This window comes from Schistocerca cancellata, chromosome 4, assembly GCF_023864275.1.
Source record: "Schistocerca cancellata isolate TAMUIC-IGC-003103 chromosome 4, iqSchCanc2.1, whole genome shotgun sequence".
Taxonomy (NCBI): Eukaryota; Metazoa; Arthropoda; class Insecta; order Orthoptera; family Acrididae; genus Schistocerca; species Schistocerca cancellata.
In genome coordinates, this window is record NC_064629.1 from 181,798,296 (window position 1) to 181,822,074 (window position 23,779).

The following is a 23,779-nucleotide window of genomic DNA, read 5'->3' on the forward strand; positions in this document are numbered from 1 at the left end:
TAAGTTGTGTCAGAGAAAAATTCATGCACATTTCTAGTACTTTTTTCTTTTTTTAATAAAGTACATTTCTCTGACATTTCGGGGGAGAAGGGAGGGTTTAGTGTGGTTCAGTCGCTGCCAGAATCTACACTTTCTAGACGTGCAGCATGCGAAGTCTTGCTTACCCCACAGGCATCTGGACTAGGTGGAGTTACTGGTGCGGTTTGTGGTAGTGGTGGCGGTCACCTCTGTCGGTGCTGGGATGATCCCTCATATTTTTCTTAGTCTTGTTTTGACACGTGTGGAAGTGATAATCGTTTAAAGTGTAAATTTAGCGATGTGTCTACATACTTGGACATTGTCCTTATTTTAAAAATATCTTATTTTCCTATAGTGGCATACTCCCCCTAAGGCAACTTTAAGGTGACATCACACATCAACAGAGGCATGTTTACAGCTGCCACTCGACGAGGAATCTAAACTCTTATAGTTATCGATACGCCTTTGGGGCTTTATCAATACCAGCATTTGTCTTTTGGTGTGGCAGGCGCACCAGCAATTTTTCAACGCTTTTTAGAGCAACTTATTGCATCAGTTCAAGGCTGCATCACCTATTTAGATGACTTAGTAGTGTCTGGTGCCCGTACAGAGGAACATTTGCAGAACCTTTGTCTCTGTTTTCTGTTTCACAGTCTGCAGGGTTAAAGTGCAAATTTGACACGACAGCATAAACCATTGTGCCAGCATATTGGTGTTATTGCCGCGTCGCCACACCCCACGTCTGTCAAGGAATTACAGGCCTTTAGGCAAAACTGGGTACTGCCACATTCATACAGGATGCTGCTACTGTGACCAACCACTCCGTGCGTTACTATGTAAAGATGTTCCTTTCTAGTGGTCCACGGCTTGTGACCAGGCATTCAAGTAGTTAAAATCTACGCTGCATTGGCTCCTTGGTTGATGACGTTTCAGCTGGGTCAACAACACCTTTGTGTTCGTGACAGATGTGTCTTCAGTTTGGCCTTTGCGCCGTCCTTGCTCATAAGTGTGCAGGTGGTCGTGGATGCCCTATGGCGTATGCCTCTAAATCTTTAAATTCAGCGCAAAAGCGTTATTCTCAGATAGAGAAAGAGGCTTTGGCGAGCGCGTATGCGCTAAAAAAAATTCCAGTTTTTCTATACTGGTCTAAGTTTCACCTGCTCAGGCACCACAAACCACTGGTGCCTCCTCTTAAAACTTTGGCGTCCTTGCCGGACAAAGCCGCACATCGATTACAGAGGTGGGCTCTTTTCCTGTCACCGTATAATTATGAGATACATTTTCGACTTAGGGTGCAACATACAAATGCTGGCACCTTATTGCGTTTGCCAATTGGTCCTGATATAGTCTGATAAAGAGCAATGACTTTGTTTTCATTTAGATGTGGAAGCTCAACATGTTGATGGTTTCGTACTACTAGCACTAAAGTTGAGGTCGCGGTAGCCACGGATCCTGTTTTAAATGAAGTTGTTCCTCTTACGCAACACGGCAGGCCGGAAAAACTCAAAATTATTTTGCATTACAAAGTTGTCTTTCTGTGTGGGATATAGTGCCTCTGTTAGCTACAGAAGACACTGCTCCTCGAGTTGTAGTCGTGTCCGCCCTTCGGCGTGAGGTTATGCATTTATTACATGTGGACTACTGGGATGTCACGTACAAAAGTGTTAGCACGCGTACATGTTTTTTGACCAGATTGGTGGGGAAATTGCGCGAGTTGTTGCGGCTTGCCCACAGTGTGCCACCATCCATCAGGAGGCCTCCCGTGCTTAGTCACTGGGGCCGGATCGACAGTGCCTTGGGAATTAATTCATGTTGATTTTGCGGGACCTTTTTTGAATTTATACTGGTTTGTTGTAATTGGGGCCTGTTCTAAATTTCCGCATGTGGTGTGTTGTCTGTCTACTTCTGCGCCAGCAACAATTTCTGCTTTGTCAAAAAATTTTGCAGTGGAAGGTCTTCCGCATGCGTTAGTTACTGACTGTCATATATCAGGAATTTGAAGATATTTGTAAAAAAAAATGGTGTTCGCCACATCACGTCTCCTTCTTTCCGCCCTCAATCGAACAAGAAAGCAGAACGACTAGTATAGACATTTAAGACTCGGGTGAGAAAATAAGTTTTGGTTGTGTCACTGGAAGTAGCTCTTGACTGGTCCCTCAGTTCTCGCAGATAAGTCTGGCAGAGTTGTTGCACAGTCGTCATCCCCAGACTCTGCTACATCTGCTTCAGCCGACATCAGGCCATACGCCAGCAACGACATTGCAACGCTTCCGGCCTGGCACAGCTGTTCGGGCTCGAGGGTTTGGCAGCGGGCCAAAATAGGTGCAAGCGGTAATCAAGAGTGTCTGTGGCCAACACCTTTGCGTCGTCCACGCGGCTGAGGGGCAGGTGCTGTGACACGTTGACCAGCTGCCCAGCCATTAATGAACAAAGTAAGAGCATATGGACTATCAGACCAATTGTGTGATTGGATTGAAGAGTTCATCTACATCTACATTTATACTCCGCAAGCCACCCAACGGTGTATGGCAGAGGGCACTTTACGTGACACTATCATTACCTCCCTTTCCTGTTCCAGTCGCGTATGGTTCGCGGGAAGAACGACTGTCTGAAAGCCTCCGTGCGCGCTCTAATCTCTCTAATTTTACATTCGTGATCTCCTCTGGAGGTATAAGTAGGGGGAAGCAATATATTCGATACCTCATCCAGAAATGCACCCTCTCGAAACCTGGCGAGCAAGCTACACCGCGATACAGAGCGCCTCTCTTGCAGAGTCTGCCACTTGAGTTTGTTAAACATCTCCGTAACGCTAGATAACAGAACGCAGCATGTCATTCTCAATGGAGAGAAGTCTTCCGAAGTAAGAGTGATTTCAGGTGTGACACGGGGGAGTGTCATAGGACCGTTGCTATTCACGATATACACTCCTGGAAATTGAAATAAGAACACCGTGAATTCATTGTCCCAGGAAGGGGAAACTTTATTGACACATTCCTGGGGTCAGATACATCACATGATCACACTGACAGAACCACAGGCACATAGACACAGGCAACAGAGCATGCACAATGTCGGCACTAGTACAGTGTATATCCACCTTTCGCAGCAATGCAGGCTGCTATTCTCCCATGGAGACGATCGTAGAGATGCTGGATGTAGTCCTGTGGAACGGCTTGCCATGCCATTTCCACCTGGCGCCTCAGTTGGACCAGCGTTCGTGCTGGACGTGCAGACCGCGTGAGACGACGCTTCATCCAGTCCCAAACAAGCTCAATGGGGGACAGATCCGGAGATCTTGCTGGCCAGGGTAGTTGACTTACACCTTCTAGAGCACGTTGGGTGGCACGGGATACATGCGGACGTGCATTGTCCTGTTGGAACAGCAAGTTCCCTTGCCGGTCTAGGAATGGTAGAACGATGGGTTCGATGACGGTTTGGATGTACCATGCACTATTCAGTGTCCCCTCGACGATCACCAGTGGTGTACGGCCAGTGTAGGAGATCGCTCCCCACACCATGATGCCGGGTGTTGGCCCTGTGTGCCTCGGTCGTATGCAGTCCTGATTGTGGCGCTCACCTGCACGGCGCCAAACACGCATACGACCATCATTGGCACCAAGGCAGAAGCGACTCTCATCGCTGAAGACGACACGTCTCCATTCGTCCCTCCATTCACGCCTGTCGCGACACCACTGGAGGCGGGCTGCACGATGTTGGGGCGTGAGCGGAAGACGGCCTAACGGTGTGCGGGACCGTAGCCCAGCTTCATGGAGACGGTTGCGAATGGTCCTCGCCGATACCCCAGGAGCAACAGTGTCCCTAATTTGCTGGGAAGTGGCGGTGCGGTCCCCTACGGCACTGCGTAGGATCCTACGGTCTTGGCGTGCATCCGTGCATCGCTGCGGTCCGGTCCCAGGTCGACGGGCACGTGCACCTTCCGCCGACCACTGGCGACAACATCGATGTACTGTGGAGACCTCACGCCCCACGTGTTGAGCAATTCGGCGGTACGTCCACCCGGCCTCCCGCATGCCCACTATACGCCCTCGCTCAAAGTCCATCAACTGCACATACGGTTCACGTCCACGCTGTCGCGGTATGCTACCAGTGTTAAAGACTGCGATGGAGCTCCGTATGCCACGGCAAACTGGCTGACACTGACGGCGGCGGTGCACAAATGCTGCGCAGCTAGCGCCATTCGACGGCCAACAACGCGGTTCCTGGTGTGTCCGCTGTGCCGTGCGTGTGATCATTGCTTGTACAGCCCTCTCGCAGTGTCCGGAGCAAGTATGGTGGGTCTGACACACCGGTGTCAATGTGTTCTTTTTTCCATTTCCAGGAGTGTACTTAAATGACCTTGTGGATAACATCGGAAGTTCACTGAGGCTTTTTGCGGATGATGCTGTAGTATATCGAGAGGCTGTAACAATGGAAAATTGTACTGAAATGCAGGAGGATCTGCAACGAATTGACGCATGGTTAGGGAATGGCAATTGAATCTCAATGTAGACAAGTGTAATGTGCTACGAATACATAGAAAGAAAGATCCTTTATCATTTAGCTACAATATAGCAGGTCAGCAACTGGAAGCAGTTAATTCCAAAAATTATCTGGGAGTAGGCATGAGAAGTGATTTAAAATTGAATGATCATATAAAGTTGATCGCCGGTAAAGCAGATGCCAGACTGAGATTCATTGGAAGAATCCTAAGGAAATGCAATCCGAAAACAAAGGAAGTAGGTTACAGTACACTTGTTTGCCCACTGCTTGAATAGTGCTCACAAGTGTGGGATACGTACCAGATAGGGTTGATAGAAGAGATAGAGAAGATCCAACGGAGAGCAGCTCGCTTCATTACAGGATCATTTAGTAATCGCGAAAGCGTTACGGAGATGATAGATAAACTCCAGTAGAAGACTCTGCAGGATAGACGCTCAGTAGCTCAGTACGGGCTTTTGTAGTTTCGAGAACATACCTTCACCGAGGATTCAAGCAGTATATTGCTCCCTCTTTCGTATATCTCGCGAAGAGACCATGAGGATAAAATCAGAGAGATTAGAGCCCACACAGAGGCATACTGACAAGCTTTCTTTCCACGAACAATTTGAGACTGGAGTAGAAGGGAGAACCGATAGAGGTACTCAAGGTACCCTCCGCCACACACCGTCAGGTGGCTTGCAGAGTATGGATGTAGATGTAGATCTGCTACTTCACGGCCAGTGCCTTCAGATTCTCCGCCGCCGCTGCCAACGTTTCTTCCTGTGCTGTGGTTGCCCCCATCAGCTGTCGGGGGCCGCAGCGCGAACCCAGCTCCCACACTGTCTCGGTCGGTGCTGCCGTCACAGCCAGCGCCACCTGTTCCGCCGCAAACTCCTTGCCGAGGTTGGACTCGACCTGGAAATGGACGCTGCATCAACGTCGCCTGTCCTACCATGTGGCCTCTGAAAAGGGGTGGACACTGCACTTGTCTGTGCTCGCGCCGCTTGCCATTCTACACACCGGTGGTAGCGTGCACGTGACTCAACAGCCAATGTCGACCACAGGAGAAATGGCCGTGAGCACAGGAAGCACCAAGGAAGAGGAGTGCTGTGACTACCAGTTTTTTTTTTTGTGTGTGTGTGTGTGTGTGTGTGTGTGTGTGTGTGTGTGTGTGTGTGTGTGTGTGTGTGTGTGTGAGATCCTTCCTTGTTGTCAAAGTTGATTCAACCTGTTCCCCTGAGTGGCGCCATCACAGCATGTCTTCAAGATGGTTGCTACACTTGACGTTCGTCAGAAGCAATGTGCTGCCATAGAATTCATGTTCTGTGAAAACGAGAAAGTGGGAAACATCCACAAGAGGTTGAAAGAGGTGTATGGAGAAGCTGCTGTCGATCACAGTACAGTTAGTCGGTGGGCAAGCAGGTTACGTGATGAAAGCGAGCACGGCAATATTGAGGATTGTCCTCGCAGTGGCAGGCCTCGTACTGCACACACTCCAGACAATGTGCAGAGAGTTAACAAGTTGGTGACTGCTGACAGACACATCACAGTCAACGAATTGTCACGCTACGTTGGGATAGGGGAAGGAAGTGTTTGCAGAATTCTGAAAGTGTTGGCGTTGAAAAAGGGTTGTGCCAGGTGGGTTCCCAGGATGTTGACAGTGGCTCACAAAGAAACAAGAAAAACAGTATGCAGAGAACTTTTGGAACAGTACGAGAATGGTGGAGATGAATTTCTTGGAAGAATTGTGACAGGCGATGAAACAAGGCTCCATCATTTTTCACCAGAGACAAAGTGGCAATCAGTGGTGTGGCATCATGCAAATTCACCCAAGAAAAAAAAATTCAAAACCACACCTTCTGCTGGCAAAGTTATGGCTATGGTGTTTTTCGATTCCAAAGGACTCTTGCTTGTGGACATCATGCCAAGTGGAACCACCATAAATTCTGATGCATATGTGACGACACTGAAGAAACTTCAAGCTGGACCGAGTCGTGTTCGACCACACCGGCAAAAGCAGGATGTTTTGCTGTTGCACGGCAATGAATGGCCATATGTCAGTCAAAACACCATGGAAGCGATCACAAAACTCAGATGGACAACAATGAAACACCCGCCTTACAGTCCTGACCTGGCTCCATGTGACTATCATCTCTTTGGGAAACTGAAAGACACTCTTTGTGGAACAAGGTTTAAAAATGATGACTCTTGTGCACGCTGCCAAACAGTGGCTTCAACAGGTTGGTCCAGAATTTTACTGTGCAGGTATACAGGTGCTGGTTCCAAGATGGCGTAAGGCAGTTGAGAGGGATGGAAATTATGTGGAGAAATGAAAATATTGTTCCTAAAGGATGTATCTACACACTGTAAAACTTTCAAACATGTAGAATAAAAGATGAATTTAAAAAAAAAAAGTGTGCATTTCTTTTGAAGTTACCCTCGTATACAGGGCAGAGTGCAAGGTTCTGCCCGCCAATTCTGTATTACTAATTGAACTGTACCCTGTCTTCCATGCGTTTGTACTGTTCTAGCAATAAATTACCGTGTCCTTGGGTTAGAATACGAAGTACACTCAGACCATGAACTTAAAGTATTTGTCCAGTAACACATTGTCACACACACACAATGTCTGTAATAGGCAACTAATACCGTGGAATACATACTGTCACAACAACTAAGAACTGCCGAAAATATGTCCGTAGCGGCTTGTGGTGGTGGCACTGTGGAGCTTCTGGAAGGAGTTGGCTCCAGGCTGGCCTCAGACTCTCTTAATAATTCCTCTGGTGGTGCAAACATTAAAATATCGAACATCTATAATAGATGACACCACAAAGGCAATTTAATTCCTTTACTCATGTGTATGCGGAAATACCTTGTATCACTAGTACTTTTAAAGCTCTTGTGATTTTTCAGCAATTGTTTAAGACTTTTCTATTTTGTAAAAGTTTCCTGTTACTTTATATGTGTTAGTATTATGTGTGAAACAACATGTAAAAGTTAACAAATATGACAAAATATGTTTGTGTGTTAATTAAAAGTTTGTTTAATTTATGATAGTTGTCAGAAATATACTTTATAAAGTATATTTTATTTGAATATTGTTAATAGTGTGATTTTAGACATATCTGCTTGGTGTTTTCATCCTGTAGTTCCTGGGCTCTGTTGCTTTCCCACACTGAATGCTCTATGCAATTTGATTGGATGTAAAAATGATTTTGGGCAATAGTGATTCACAATGTCTTGCTAATATACTTGTATAAACCTTCTTTTATATTTCATGCACAGTACACAGTTCATCAAATTACCATTATATAGCTGTCTTACAAAAATTATTGTATAAATATTAATTTGTCCTATCAAACAGTCACAATTGAAAGCCTTAGAATCTGTTATAATTTATTGCATGGGTGGTGTTCCATGATTCCATTCATTAGCATTTTTGTTCTGTTGAATCATTCCCATATTATTTTCGGGGTTATTAACCTTTTCCACTACATACCAACTAAGAATCATGTTTACATAGACAAGTGAGCTTTTCTTTCTGCAGTACCCATTTCAGCTTTTCGCTGTTTTCTTTCCTCTCTTCTGCTGTTCATTTCATTCCTTACTATATTGGATTTGTGTGATCGTAGACACTTTTCGAGTATTTATTATTGTTATTATTATTATTATTATTATTATGTTCCAGCACTGCATTGTGGTGCAAGAAGTATTTGAAGATGGTTTAATATCCCAGGATGGTCGTCTGCGCCCTGGTGATCAACTCATCGAAATTAATGGAACAGACATGACAAATGCCACACATCACCAGGTAGGCATATGTACACACAATTTTTTTTCTCTTTTTGTAATCTCGTTTTGTTTGCACTTGGTAATTTCTTATAATTTTAAGTAGTAGTAAGTACTTTCCAAACACACACACACACACACACACACACACACACACACACACACACACTCTCTCTCTCTCTCTCTCTCTCTCTCTCTCTCTCTCTCTCTCTCTGAAGGAATCAACATTTATTTCTTTGACATCATGATAAGTTTATAAACTCTGATTTTCTGGCAATACTAAATGTAGTTTGAAATTGTCCAGTATATAACTATAATTTCTATTTTATGTTTGTCTCGACTATATTTCTTTGACCCAGTTTATGTTCAGTGACAATGCTGCTACTTAACATGGTCAGCGTGGGTACTTGACATGCCTATCGTGACTTAGTAACAACGGGGAAACAGAACCCCGTGAGTGGAAGCAGCTCAACTTGCAAATTGAACTACAGGAAGCGAAGTGTACTAACCCACGTAAATACACGTGTGGCAATTTACTCAGAACATGGCTGGTGTGGGCGGCTAACGACTGAGCACACAACTACTCTAGGCATGAAGCGCAAGGCTAGGTCCACGGTGGTTTAACTCCACAGAAGCGCTGGCATGCACCACTTACTGCTGCTCACAAGTAAACACTTCTGTCAGTGTGTCTGTTCATATGACATGATAGGTGCAACCTCCATGGAAGATTTCTGAAATACTGCGCTGTTCTACCCATGCCAGCTTATCTGTCTCCATTGTGATGCTTGCTGGCAGGGATACTTAATCCTTCCCACTGGAAAAGGCCACTTAGAGCCAGAAATGACCAGGCTTTGGCTGTGATGTCCAGTGCAAAACTTGCAGTTGACTGACCACTGAAGTAGGCAACACCAGCGTTGCTGGCTCTGCCAGAAGGGTGGAAGAACATGGAGCTTGCAGCAATGGCAAGTCCACTGGCGGCAGTGGGGATGAGACCACCTCTACCAACGAAGCTGCAGAGAAGGCAGGTGGAGAGGGGCAGCTCGAAATGCATGAGCTCCACCAAGGAAGACAAAATGCCTTCTTCTGCATTCTCGCACCCCTGACATCACACCAGTACCTTCATCCACAAGCCCACAACAGATTGATCACCAGCCAGTAGTGTGACATCACGCCAATGCATTCATCCGAGTCATACGCCAGTGCAACGATGCAATGCTGTGAGGGGACAACCACTTGACAGCATTATCATCTGTGGCAAGCATGAAGGCTCCTGGGACAATGTGGAGTTAAGTACGTAGAAGAAAAATGTATGCCACATTGGATCTGCAACAGAAGAGACATGCTCTGATCAATTCATCTGGACTGGTGAAATGATTTTGCAGTTGTGGCTGTCGTGACCTTTCATGCTGTCAATGGAAAATCTGACATGTTTTGCTACAAGGTATCATCCAGCAGGAACATGAGAGCCACCTGCCAATAGAATTCTGCATTGGGCCCACTGGTAGCTGCAAGAGCACATCAGCACTGGCATGCTGGGTGGTGAAGCAGTAACAGATGTCATGAGGATAGTTACTGAGAAAAAGAACCAATGGCTGCAACCAGTGGGTGATCGTAAATGGCAGCTTGGAATGAGGGGCAAATAAGGAAACCAATGGTTTGTGGTCAGTGATGAGAGGAACCTCAGCCTGTACAGGAAGATGTGAAACTTTTAAACCTGAAAATAGTAACTAGTGCCTCCTTTTCCACCTGTGAGTAATTGTGTTGTGCAGTGGGAATCATCTTCAATGCATAAGTGATGAACTGTGTGATGCTGTCCTGGTTCTGATGGGACATGATGACACCAATGCCATACTGATATGCGCCACAGGTCGGTTTTAAAGATTTACCTTGTGTAAAGGAAACTGGACAGGGAGTAGTACACAAACACTGCTTGAAAGACAGAAACGTCCATTGACAGTCCACAGATTAGACAAACTTGATGCCCTTCTGATGAAGCCAGTTAAGAGACTGGCAGATGTGCACAGCCTGGGAATGAACTGAGCACAATATGAAATCTTATCCAAAAAAGACTGGAGCTCCTTTAAGTTCTTGGGTGCTGGTAGCTTGACAGTGGCTTTGATATGGTCGTATGTATGGATGAGACCGTCTTTACTATGCACATGATCCAAAAATTGCACCATTAGGGAAAAAAACAGCATTTCTCCAGCTTGCAACGAAGGCCATTCTCCAGGAGACATTGGAAAACTGACTGAAGGTTCTGTAAATGCTTCTCTCGAATAGGGCCCATGACCCAGGTGTCATCAATGTAATTAATGCAAAAGGGAATGTCGTGAATCAACTGCTCCAAAAATCTCTGAAATATCTCTGGTAAGTTCCCAGTGCAGATGTGGTTTCAAAAGGTAAACAATTAAACTGGTAAAGCCCACAAGGAGTGTTGAGGGCCAGGAAAGTGTGAGAAACTGTGTCCAACAGAAGCTGCAACGATTCCGCAACACATTGCACACTGACTGTCTGTTTAAAACTGCCGCAAATGTTCATGGCGCCATCGTGCTTCTGAATCACCACCAAAGGGGTGGCCCACTGTCTTGACGAAATAGAGAAATGACACCTTGATCCTGTCAACTCTGCAATTTGAGTGGGGGCGACAAAATTTCAGGACTGCCGACAGCTGAAGAGAAATATGGGCCAAGTTATTTTCTGCACAGCACAAGGTGTTGTCAAACAGCGGGCTCTAGGATTGCAGTAAGGAGTCCAAATCATGAAAAGGATTGGATTGAGACACTAAATGCACTTTGTCAGTGATCCGAAAACTGAAAACAGGAAAGTGTCAACACCTAAGATATTTTGCGCTAACATCGAATTGACCTCTAACAGTGTAAGTTGCCATTCCGCATTCACATAATTCTGAGGTAATGCAGTGTTTACTATAAGAGACAACCTGACAGAGCAGCCATTGCAACTCTGAGCAAAATACACTGGCGCGACGTGCGTGGGGCATCAGAGACAGTGCCAGAGTCCTGGGAAAACATCGGGGCATGTAACGACTGACTTGCAGCCCTCTGATTGTCATAAACAATTGCCAAATGTCCTATTTGACAGAATATCCCACACATGGCCTTCACGCGTGGGCAGTCTGCTGAACATGCAACAAACGACAATCTTGGGAGGACCACTGCAACTGTGCCACTTCCATGTGGGTCTGATGATCAAAATACTGCTTAAGCGACTGATAAAGCTCCTCAAAGAGAGGCTTCCCAGACTCAGTGGAGGGCTCTCTACTGGATGATGACAACACCAAACCCTATTGACGATATGCCTTACCCGGCGTAGATAATTCACCCACCTTTCTGTAGCCGCATCAGAACCAGCAAACGACGTCAGGGGCAGAGAAGAAAAGTGTCCCGTGGGTGGGTGGCTGCAGCTCCTTCTGCTGTTCCTTCTGTAGGCACAAATGTTCCTGTGGGGGGAGAAACAGGGACCAGTAAGAATGCCCTTTGTCACCACTTTAGAAAATGGTGAAGTTATGACAACGTTACTACTCAACATATTCTTCGCGGGTACTTCGCAGTCTGACAGTGACTCCGTAACAACTGGGGAACAGAACCCCATGAGTGGAACAAATTCGCCATGCAAATTGAACTACGGGAAGCTGAGTGTCCGAACCCACATAGATATGCACATTGCAATTTACATGGCTGATGTGGGCGGCTAACGACAGCGCATGCCAACTCTCGGCATGAAGCACAAGGCTAGGTCCGTGGCAGTTTAACTCTGCAGGAACAGTGGCGTGCACCACTTACTGCTGCTTGCGAGTAAATGCTTCTGTCAGCAGGTCCCTAGGATGCGATGCATGTGATCTCCATGGCAGGTTTCTGAACTATGCTGTTCTACCCATGCCAGCTCAGCTGCCTGGCAGGGAATCTAAAGTTAACAAAAAGTCTAGAAATGCATAACCCACAACAACACACAAAAAACAATTGCTAAATCACCCACTACACCGAAGACAATAAAAATGTTGGATGGGAAAGTAGCAGGCTTAAAAAGTTAGATCATAAACCAACAAAAATTAGGCCAGTGTTTTTAGCTGATGACAATAAGCCTTAGTCCTGTCAGAGGTGAGAATGATGTAGATGTCTGTCTGAGAAAGACCAAAAATTCCCCATTTCATCCTCCATCTGCTGCAGGACCCCCCCCCCCTCCCCCCACACACACACACACACCTGTGTGGAAAATTAAATTTATCTTCAAACGTTTTTGACAGATCAATAGTTATACGTTAGTGGAATGTGCTTTCAGGATACAAATGCAGGGACTTGATCTCTTCGTACAGGTAGGACTTGAAAGAATGTATAGTGGAGATAAATTTCGATGTGGCTAGTGCTCCTATGTCACAGGTTTACACCTTCCGAGGAGATGAAATTGTTGCCGAAAGGATGTGTTTGTTAGCAAACTGCATCAGTCCTTGGCTATGGCTTTAAGCACTCTGCTACCACAGTTTGTCTTTACAATACATGCTGTGACTCTGAATATCTGATACCAAGTGACCCTGTTAATAGCTAGTCTTGAGTCATGCCCACTAAGGGAGGTGGTGCCAACCTCTGATAAGGTCACGACCAGTTCTTTCCCCCATTTTCCTCCATCTAAGGTGTTACTTTATCTCCAATGACCCAGCTGACAGTAAGGCATAGACTTTTCTTTTCAGATCCATGTGACAGGTAGAGCATTTCTAAAAAAGGCACCAAAAATGGTGCTCAATGGGGGCAAACTGAACACTGTCCAACATATCAGAATTTGAACACCGAGGCAGTGTGCAAGACTGGATGGCTTACGTCACAAATGTGCACTGTTGATGTACACATTTTTAAAATCTCCAATGAACTTGATAGGTAGTCCTTGCTCGGTAGAATGAGGAAAGCTTCCATGTGATTATAATCAGAATTGGTAAGCATAACAATGAAACTTCTTAGGGGTACCTACTGCTGAGAACCTCACTACTAGTCAGGCTGCTAGGCAGTGAGCATGGTAGGACAAGGTAAGATCAGAGAAAAATCCCCAGCTTTCTTGTAAACCATTCCAAAAGATCAAGCATTATGTGGAGAAATTTGAGGATGTTTTCAGTGAAAGATGATGGGCTTTCTGTAACTGTTGTTTTGAATTGTGGGAATTTCCTTGTGATGTTAAGCAGACAGTGATGTTCTGTGCTGCCAGCCAGAGAGCTCACAGGTTGGGGACAACTGACATTTCATTTCAGTCAATGAGATCTACAATCACTTCTTGTCAGTATAAATAATTGATTCTGAATTTTTTGCTGTTCACGATCAGCACACAATAATTGTAGCATTCACTATAACATGTTGTTAGTTTTGATAACATGTTGTTAGTTTTGATAACAGAAGACCGGAAGTCTTTGTAGAGATTTGTGACCGTGATGCAATTACATGTAATTTTTTGCTATTGAGGTTGCACCTTTTTTTCTTTTGTAGACGTTGTTAGTCATTAATAAGCCATAGATAATATGATATAGATGGCAGAATATTACTTTATGCTTAACTTGAAGCACCATCTTGTCAGCTACAACAGCTATGGTAGATGTTGTATTGTGCTACTAGTACATGTGAGTGTGAATGCGCTGAGTGTAGTGTCGCCTCATGTGTGTACTTGAATCACCTGCCGGTTGTATCAGTGCAGACTGGCCACGGCCATCTGTAGGAAGCTTGCACACACAGTCTCCACTGTTCCGTCCGCTGGTGACACACGCGGAGCAGTGCTGACTCATCCTCACTATGTTCTTTTAGTATGTACTGCTGACATCAGTTGTTCTGTGTATCATTTATATTGCATCTTCTGTATGATTCTTTTGTCTTGTTACGTGTGAACTCCCGAGAGGCTTATTTCCATTATTGTTCAGAGGTTTATGAATAAAGCCATATCTGTGTTACTTGGATCGATTTCGTGTATAACTTGGTTATTACGTGATTGGCGACGAGTTTGGAATGATTTCCTTACGTGCAGTCTTTAAGTGTGGTTTCATCAGGTTTAGTCATTATAGACACTGTGCTACTGTTCCTGATTGAACAGCTTACTTTGGCAGTGACCACTTTGTCGGCTTCCATCAACAGAGGGGTAATGTTCCACTGGTCTGTCCACCGACTTTTCCTCCATATGATGATCCATCCGAGGATTGGAAAGCTTACAAAAAAAGACTCAAACAGCATTTTTCAGCTTGGGATGAGACAACTCAAATTTCTGCTAAGCCTTATTCCTCTCGTGGATTCCACCTAAGGTGTATCAATCACTGTGTCAGCCTGCTCCTTTATAAGAACCGGCAGATCTTACTTTTGATCCCATGTGTAGCTTATTGTCCAACTACCATCACAAATGAACACACATCATAGCGGCGCGAGTTGAATTCTACTGATGCCGCAAGAAATCAAACTAGACATGCATGGCCTGGGCAGCCGAACTTCACGGCCTTTGCCGTAAGTGTCAAATCGTTACTGATGCATGTAATGACTCTTATGCAGACTCTATAGCACACGACACAGTTATCTGTTTAGCTCCAGACAAGGAAGTGTGCCACAAGGCTTTACTCTGTGAAAAAACCAACTGGCAAAAGTTTTGCAAATAGCACGATCTTTTGAAGTTTCTCAGGCAGTGGGTGACGAAATTGAAGTGTGGGGCAATGTGGCATTAGTGTCACAATATGTGCTCTCTAGGACTAGCACTTGTGTGAAAGAAAAAATGTTTTGCTATGTTTTGATAATGGTTATTGTACATTTTATTTAATGCTGCAAAATATGATAAATTCAGACAAACATTGGATCAAGAAATACAGTGTTATAAGAAAGGTACAGGTATGTATACTAACAGAGGAGTGAAATCTGTTTTGCTGATTCACTCTCTGTCTGTCTCAGTCTATGAATTCATTAGACTCTCCTGCCCATATGGCTTTGCTATAAACATATTCCTGTTAAGAGAGAGAAATCAACAAGAGATGGGATTCTGTTAAAAGCATCAACAATCTATCAATATTTATGGTGCCCATAAATCACAAACATTCTGGTTTTGTGTGCTGTACTAAGTGTAACAAAAATTTCTAAACATTTTCAGGCATGCCAGGCTCTAAGGAAATTATGTCCTGTCCTACGCCTCGGCGTCTACCGTGAAAGAATTGAAAGTTATGCCGCCCGCTCTTCGTCTCATTATGTAGAAGGTTTGTATTAGTAATTGTTAACTGATTAAAAGATAAATATTTGCTAAGAATCAGTGACATGTCCACAAGTATATGTGTTTGTTCATATATTGCTTTTAGATTAATGTGTCTCCAGTATTCTGTAGTTTACAGGGTTTTCTGTTGGTATGATTGTGCATCCTTGTAGTGGTGGGAAGTGACCAACATCACAAATACATACTCACAGATTGCTTATCTTCATTGTCCCTGTCCCCAGTAATAATCCTCACCAAGCCACAGAGTACTGATATTACAGCATAGAAACAATACCAGTACACACAGCATCTTCATGTTGGCATTCAAACAGTTTTTATACTCGGTGTCTGCAGTGGTGAAGACAGTAATTTTATAATTGGCTTGGACTTCATTTAAATGACACTGAATCAGATGATGGCTGATGCCTTTACTGAATTACACACTGAAAGATGTGAAGGTTGTTACATCCACAAAGAGACAACTATTTACAATAAAACTGGTTCCATGCACAGTACCAGTGTCTGAATTGAAAAGATTAGTGTGTCGTTACAGGAACACTCTTTGGATATTACATTGTGTTCTGAAATTGCCAGTACCCAGCTAGTGCTCTCTCTCTCTCTCTCTCTCTGTTTGTGTGTGTGTTTTTACAATTGAGACATGTGACATGATGTATGAAGTATTGCAAAAATGTGTGCATCCAAAAATATGCAGAGTACATACTGGTCCAACTAGATTAACTACAGATTCAGAAGATAATTGTATCTTCCAATGTGCCATCCACAGAGATCCTACAGTTTCTAACACACAATTCAACAGAACCTGACGTTTTAATTTCACAGAATAGGCATATGATTAATGTAACTGGACAATTCAAACTTCTAAGTGTTCAGATAGGTAGTAAACTGTCATTGAAAGCCACGTTCAGGATCTTGTTCAAAGACTTAATGCTGACATGTTTACTGTTCTAATGGTATCTGAAGTAAGTGATAGGTCTACACAAAAAGTAGTCTACTTTGCTTATTTTCATTCATTTATGATGTATGGTAGTATATTTTGGGATAACTCTTCCCCTTCTCAAAGGATATTTTTGGCTCAGAAGTGGGTAGTCCAGGAAATAAGTGGTGTAAGTTCGTGAACCTCTTGCCAACCCCTGTTCATAAGTCTGGGGATTCTGACATTGGCCTCTCAGTATATATATTCTTTAATGTCGTTTCTTGTTAACAATATCAGCTTATTCCCAAGAATTAGCAGCTTTCACTCAGTTAATTCTAGACAGAAATCTAATCTGCATTTGAATTGCATTTCCTTGACACTTGTGCAGAAAAGTACGCAGTATAATGCTGCATCCATTTTCAATAAGTTACCACAAGAACTCAAAGATCTTAGCTGTAATCCACGAGCATTCAAATCGAAACTGAAGAGTTTCATCACAGATCAGTCCTTCTATTCTGTTGAGGAGTTCCTTGAAAAATTAAGCTGATTTCTGTGTTATATTACTGATTGCATGTACATAAATTTCTGGATTGTCTTTTTTTGGGTTCATAAACATTTTATTTTATCTGTTATTACTTTTACGTTGTAATTTCATGTACTGATATGTTCCTTGAGCTTGGAGATTTGCTCCTCAATTTGGTCCTTAAAAAAAAAAATCATATCGGACTAATTGTGTGTGGCATAGTGCAGCTGCTTGACATGGCATGCACTTGACAAGTTGGCAGAAGTCCCCTGCAGAACTATTGAGCCGTGGTGCTTGCGTGGTGCTTGGTGCTTGCGAAAGTGTTGCCTATGCAGAATTTTGTTCACGAACTGACCTCTCGATTATGTCCCATAAATTTTCAATGGTATTTGTGTCAGGTGAGCTGGGTGGCCAGATCACGTCAGAAACCTCATCACATGAATCACCCAAGAGCAAATGACAGCTCCACCAGTGTGCTACCCTTTTTTACCATGTGTACATGATACTACTGCCATATGTATATGTGCATATCACTATCGCATGACTTTTGTCACCTGATTGTATAAACAGATGTCTTGTCCATAAATGAAAAAATGTTTTGTTTGAAGGAATTGGAGAGAGTTATGCATGTGTTCATTCTGACATGGATATCAAGCTTTTTATTGCTCCGCTATGTTTCATTTGTTTGAGACTTGGAAGATTCATATACAGCAACAAAAAAGTTTGGCACTGAACAAAATAATGAGTCTGACAAAGACACATTGTGAATACACAAAAACTGCAATATTCATCCTGTCAGTACATACTGTAGACTTGTTACACACTTCTAGAAGTGAGCAGATAACCATCACTTGTCTTGGATGTAATAGGTATTTGTGCCACCTATAAATTTAGTCATTGGGGCATGACACATCTCGCAGCTGATTATCTGATTTATATCAAAAATATAATAATGTTTTTACTGCTGAGCAAGTGGTTTCAAAACAAATAGATAAAGATATTATTCATGATGTAAACAGAAGTACTTAATTCCTATTACACATTCTTTTGTTATTTTCTAAATGTTTCAGTATTCAATAATAATAATAATAATGCAGTTACTACTATTGCAAAAATGATTTTAACATAAATTCCAAAAAAGTTATTCAAAAATGACAGTCTCCCAAATATTTTTGAACTAATGTCATTAGAGTTCAGGTGTGATATACATGTACTTCACTTTTATGGAAGAATACATGTGTTCTAAATGTGATTTAAGTATTAAATATAGATGTAAAAAACAAGTATGTGAAGCTTTGTTGGATTGAGTTGTATGTATCATTGATCAGTTTTATTACAGGTTCGTAGCTTATCTATACCAACAAGCTATAGTGCAAAACTTCCTTTTTACTCTATTCTTTCACTGTTTGTTTTTCACATTGGCCTTGTACATGCAAACAAATTTCAGACATAACATTGCATAGGACTGTGATACACATATCCTTTCTTCATGATAATGAGTTCAGAATTGTATGTTTCCAAATAAAAATATTAATTTTTGTTGACATAAATACCATTTCTTATTTGTGTCTTATAGCTTTCACTGAACAACTTTTTCTAATGAGATTTACCTGTTCAGAATATGAGACTGCGGGATGTAACCATAAAGTTTATTTTTTGTTTTGTTTACTGTTGTAGAGGTTCACACTGTAACACTTGAACATCAGCCAAATCAGCAGCTTGGTGTTCGCCTGAGTGGTTGGTGGATGGAACCGGGTATTTTTATAATGGAAATCATGCAGGGCAGTCCTGCTGCACAAAGTGGGCACCTAGAACCTTATGATCGCATTCTGTCTGTCAATGGCAAAGACTTGGCAAGCTGTTGGCTTGATCAGGCTTCAAAGCTAATTCAGGTGATGATTAATCTGTTATTGTATATATTACAACTTAATTTTGTGGTTATATGTTCAGGATCACAGTGCTGCATTGAATGAATATTTTGATTAATTTGTATCAGTATAAACAGTTTACTCACACACACAGAAAGTGATACATAAGAGCCACCAGTTACTTGTCATGGGTTTGTTTGGTGAACAGACCTTCATGTTGAAACTGGTAGGGTTTATCTAGGTCTCAGAACTGATATTCACTGCCAAAAACATATTTCAAAATTAGCCACTAAAATAACAATCATATTATCACTATTTTTGGTGATTTATGGCTGATCTTACCTTTTGTAATTGATTGTTCATTGATAACTGTTATAACAAATATAGTGTGTGTCGAGGGGGGTGGGGTGGGGCGGGGGGGGGGGGGGTTAGCTCTGAGAAGGAATGTGCATCCAAAAGACAAAATAATGATCATCCTTCATCTTTGCCTGTCTTCTGCTCAGCACCTATTCTGTTTGCTTGAGTAGTGGTTTATTCTCAAATTCACATTGTTAGAGCATGCACAGAGGCATTATGATGTAGCTCCTATCTGATATTACTTTTGTAAAATGGGATGCAAGAGGGACATGATAGAATGGCATGAAAAGGTCGCAGTACTTTGGAATGCTAAGAGTTTTTCAGTGATGAAAGTAGGGGAATATGCGGGTTTATCTCCACCTGTTTGTCAAAATATGCTTGTAGTGTTGGATTTTTTGTGATCTGGAAATTTCACATATAATAATTCCAAGCACATGGTTGTTAGAAAATATGAATCCTTTGTGTATCCTGGATATCTACAATTATTCACAAGACACTCTGTGGAACTTTTAGTTCTGGCTGAAGGAGTATCCGTGATGTAGTTGGATATTTAAATTATGTGTAAATTGATCTCTTGATTGAAGTTGCAGCTGATTTCAATCAACATGCCCACAAAACAACCAAAGCTCCACATTTGGTCTTGACTGCCATGTTATGCTCTGCCAGTAGCATTATTTGGGTGTGGTTTGGAGGGGCATGGGGTCAGCGCACACAGCACTTGTGTTGTTGTTGGCTTTCTTGACCTTGTAGCTGTTATTTCTCAATCAAGTAGCTCCTCAGGAGGCCTCATGAGACTGAGTGCACCCCATTCCAGTTCTCCCACCAAGGAAAAAACCCTGACTGGCAGTACCAGGAACTGAACCTGGGTCCACTTGGTAGCCACACACATTGACCACAACATGCCTACACTGATACGTTAAATCGCAACATGAATTACATTATATATTTGTGAGGATACCCATACTCTCCTCTGTGTCTGTCGTCATGTTGAAAATTGATTTATTCATCAACCTAAAACTGATACTACATGCCACTTGAACATTATGAGTTGTTCAAAAGATTTGACTATAAATGTGAACATGTGGACCCACCAGAAACTGTATGTCAGTTGTCATGGGTATTACTGTTGGGTATAATGAAAGAGGGAGGTAAAAATTAAGGGAAAGTTGCTGAAGAGAGTTGGAATTCAAAGATAATGCATAAACAAACATTGTACCAGCTTCAGTTATGTGATACAGGAAGAAAAGAATAGTGAAAAATAAAAACAGATGATGGGAAAAAACAGCAAGTTGAAAGAGTTACACAGATTAAGTGTAGTAGAACTCAAAATTTTCCAAACATACAAGAAGCTCTTCAGCCTTATTACTCAATCCTCTGATATTCTGATAAGTTAGCCTTACTTTTCTGTGCATTCGTAAGCATTTTGTGGGGCCCTTCTGTTATTTCAAGTTCTTTACCTGCATGATGCCTGAATCCTGACTCTAACGTGAAAAAGATATCCATCCAACACCACTGCACCATTAACCACAGGCATCTTGCTTTTGTGATGGCGCACTTTCACACTCCCCCCCCCACCACCACCACCACACCCCCTCCCCTTTACCTCCTCCAAAAAAAATACATCTTCGTTTTGTGCAATAAGCTCAGCTACTCACCTAACCTGTCTGTCCCTCTGTTATTCAGGTATAGGCCATGTCTGTTATATCAGCAGGGTAGCAAGTTACATATCTAGGATTGTCTGCTTTTATAGTTCATTTTTTCAGTTAGTTTTGCTAGGATGGCTAGGACGTGTGCATACTGATTGCTGATGCAGGAGGAACTGACCACAGTTCATGAACAGCAGAATGTGTTTTGACTATAGTCAGTCACCTTCAGCCTGCCGCCTTGGGGTGTAGTGGTAGTGGAGAATCTGGCGCATCACGTGGGACACCTCAGGTGTTGCTTATTTTGCCCATGGACTCTGCTTCTGAGGCACCTCCTAGTGCACCTGATGTGGTGGATCTGCCCTCACAGCAGGGCGAGTGGCATGTGGTAATGTGTTCGTGTCACTCGAGGCAGAGGGTCAATGTGGAGACTGGTCACCTGGCTTTGCCTGTTCACCATGTGAGTGGACAGGTGGCTGCTCCTTCAGTGGGGTCCGAAGAACTGAAGAAGCACATGGGGGTGGTGGGGAGGGGGGTTTGCTAGTTATTGGCAGCTCCAACATTAGGCACATTATGGAGCCCCTTTGGCAGATAGTGTTCAGTCAGGGCTGGAAAGAAAGCAAGGGTGGACTCAGTATGCCTGTCATGGTGGCGGGTGGGGGGGAGGGGGTCATCTGAGATGTGGAGGCGGCCTTGCCTGTGGCAATCGAGCATGCATGGTGCAGTCGTCTGCATGTTGTGGCTCACGTCAACACCAATGACGGATGCCACATGGGTTGTGAGGCAATCCTCACTACATACAGGTGGCTCACGGAGGTGATGAAGACTACTGGCCTCACATGCAGGGTGCAAGCAAAGCTCACAATTTGTAGCATTGTTTCCAGAGTTGATCGGGGTGCTTTGGTTTCGAGCCGTGTGGAGGGTCTCAACCGAAGGCTTCGTCAACTCTGTGGCTGTAGATTTTTAGACCAGCATTATCGTGTGGGGATTTGTAGGACTCCCCTCGATAGGTCAGGGATCATTACACAAAGGAAGCATCTAATCACGTAGCAAAGTACTTGTGGAGTGCACATGAGGGAATTTAGGCTAGGCTGTAGTTTGAGGTGCTCTGATGAACATTCGCCAGTTGATATCTAGCAAGGGAAGTCGAACGGCGTTCAGAATAAACCCACTTCGACTGCCAGAGTTTTATTAGTAAACTGTCAAAGTATTTATAGTAAAGTTCCCAAATTTACTGCCCTCCAGGAAAGCTCTCAGCTCAAATTATTCTTGGGACTGAGAACTGGCTGAAACCTGAAGTGGAAAGCTCTGAGATATTTAATGAGTCATGGAACGTATATCGGAAAGACAGATCAGAGGCCATAGGAAGGCAGAAATGTACTCTATATTAGGGTCAAAGTTGAGTGTGACAGCGAAGTCATTTGGTTGTGTATAACGGGTGTAGGTGCAAGCAAATTAATTACTGGATGTTTTTACTGGCCACCCGATTCTGCTGTGACAGTTTCTAGAGTCATTCAAAGTCTACGGTCAGTAGCGTGTAAGTACCCAAAGCATCAAATAGAGGGGGGGGGGGGGGGGGGGGTTACAGACAGACAATCAATCATGTGAAATACTTTTGAACACGTTTTCTGAAAATTGGCTTGAGCAGCTAGCTTGGCAGCCCAAACATAGAGGAAATATCTTAGACCATGTAGCTACAAATAGGCCGGACCTTATCAACAATGTCAGTGTAGAAATGAAGATAAGTGATTATGATGTCATTATAACAACTATGTGAAATGATTTGGGTGAAGGTCACGGTTAAAGCAGGCTCAGACATGGTAATTGGATGTCTCTATAGGCCCCCTGGCTCAACAGCTGTTGTGGCTGAGCACCTGAAGGATAATTTGGAAAATATTTCGAGTAGATTTCCCCACCATGTTATAGTTCTGGGTGGAGATTTTAATTTGCCAGATATAGACTGGGAGACTCAAACGTTCATAACGGGTGGCAGGGACAAAGAATCCTGTGAAATTTTTTTAAGTGCTTTATCTGAAAACTACCTTGAGCAGTTAAACAGAGAACCGACTCGTGGGGATAACATATTAGACCTTCTGGTGACAAACAGACCCGAACTATTTGAAAAAGTTAACGCAGAACAGGGAATCAGCGATCATAAAGCGGTTACGGCATCGATGATTTCAGCCGTAAATAGGAATATTAAAAAGGGTAGGAAGATTTTTCTGTTTAGAAAAAGTGACAAAAAGCAGATTTCAGAGTACCTGTTGGCTCAACACAAAAGTTTTGTCTCAAGTACAGATAGTGTTGAGGATCAGTGGACAAAGTTCAAAACCGTCGTACATTATGCGTTAGATGAGTATGTGCCAAGCAAGATCGTAAGAGATGGAAAAGAGCCACAGTGGTACAACAACCGAGTTAGAAAACTGCTGCAGAAGCAAAGGGAACTTCACAGCAAACATAAACATAGCCAAAGCCTTGCAGACAAACAAAAATTACGCGAAGCGAAATGTAGTATGAGGAGGGCTATGCGAGAGGCGTTCAATGAATTCGAAAGTAAAGTTCTATGTACTGACTTGGCAGAAAATCCTAAGAAATTTTGGTCTTATGTCAAAGCGGTAGGTGGATCAAAACAAAATGTCCAGACACTCTGTGACCAAAATGGTACTGAAACAGAGGATGACAGAATAAAGGCCGAAATACTAAATGTCTTTTTCCAAAGTTGTTTCACAGAGGAAGATTGCACTGTAGTTCCTTCTCTAGATTGTCGCACAGGTGACAAAATGGTAGATATCGAAATAGACGACAGAGGGATAGAGAAACAATTAAAATCGCTCAAAAGAGGAAAGGCCTCTGGACCTGATGGGATACCAGTTCAATTTTACACAGAGTACGCGAAGGAACTTGCCCCCCTTCTTGCAGCGGTGTACCGTAGGTCTCTAGAAGAGCGTAGCGTTCCAAAGGA

General features: G+C 43.2%; 1 protein-coding gene across 2 annotated transcripts in view; it reads left to right on the forward strand.

The window, feature by feature from the left end:
• The window catches only part of LOC126184674 (ligand of Numb protein X 2-like), a 528,500-nt gene that overhangs the window by 470,344 nt on the left and 34,377 nt on the right, over positions 1-23,779 (forward strand). For both annotated transcript variants that reach the window (XM_049927160.1, XM_049927159.1), the window contains exons 6-8: positions 8,186-8,308; positions 15,397-15,499; positions 18,627-18,841. In XM_049927160.1, the coding sequence (XP_049783117.1) occupies positions 8,186-8,308; positions 15,397-15,499; positions 18,627-18,841 (441 nt within the window). The remainder of the gene's footprint in view (positions 1-8,185; positions 8,309-15,396; positions 15,500-18,626; positions 18,842-23,779) is intronic.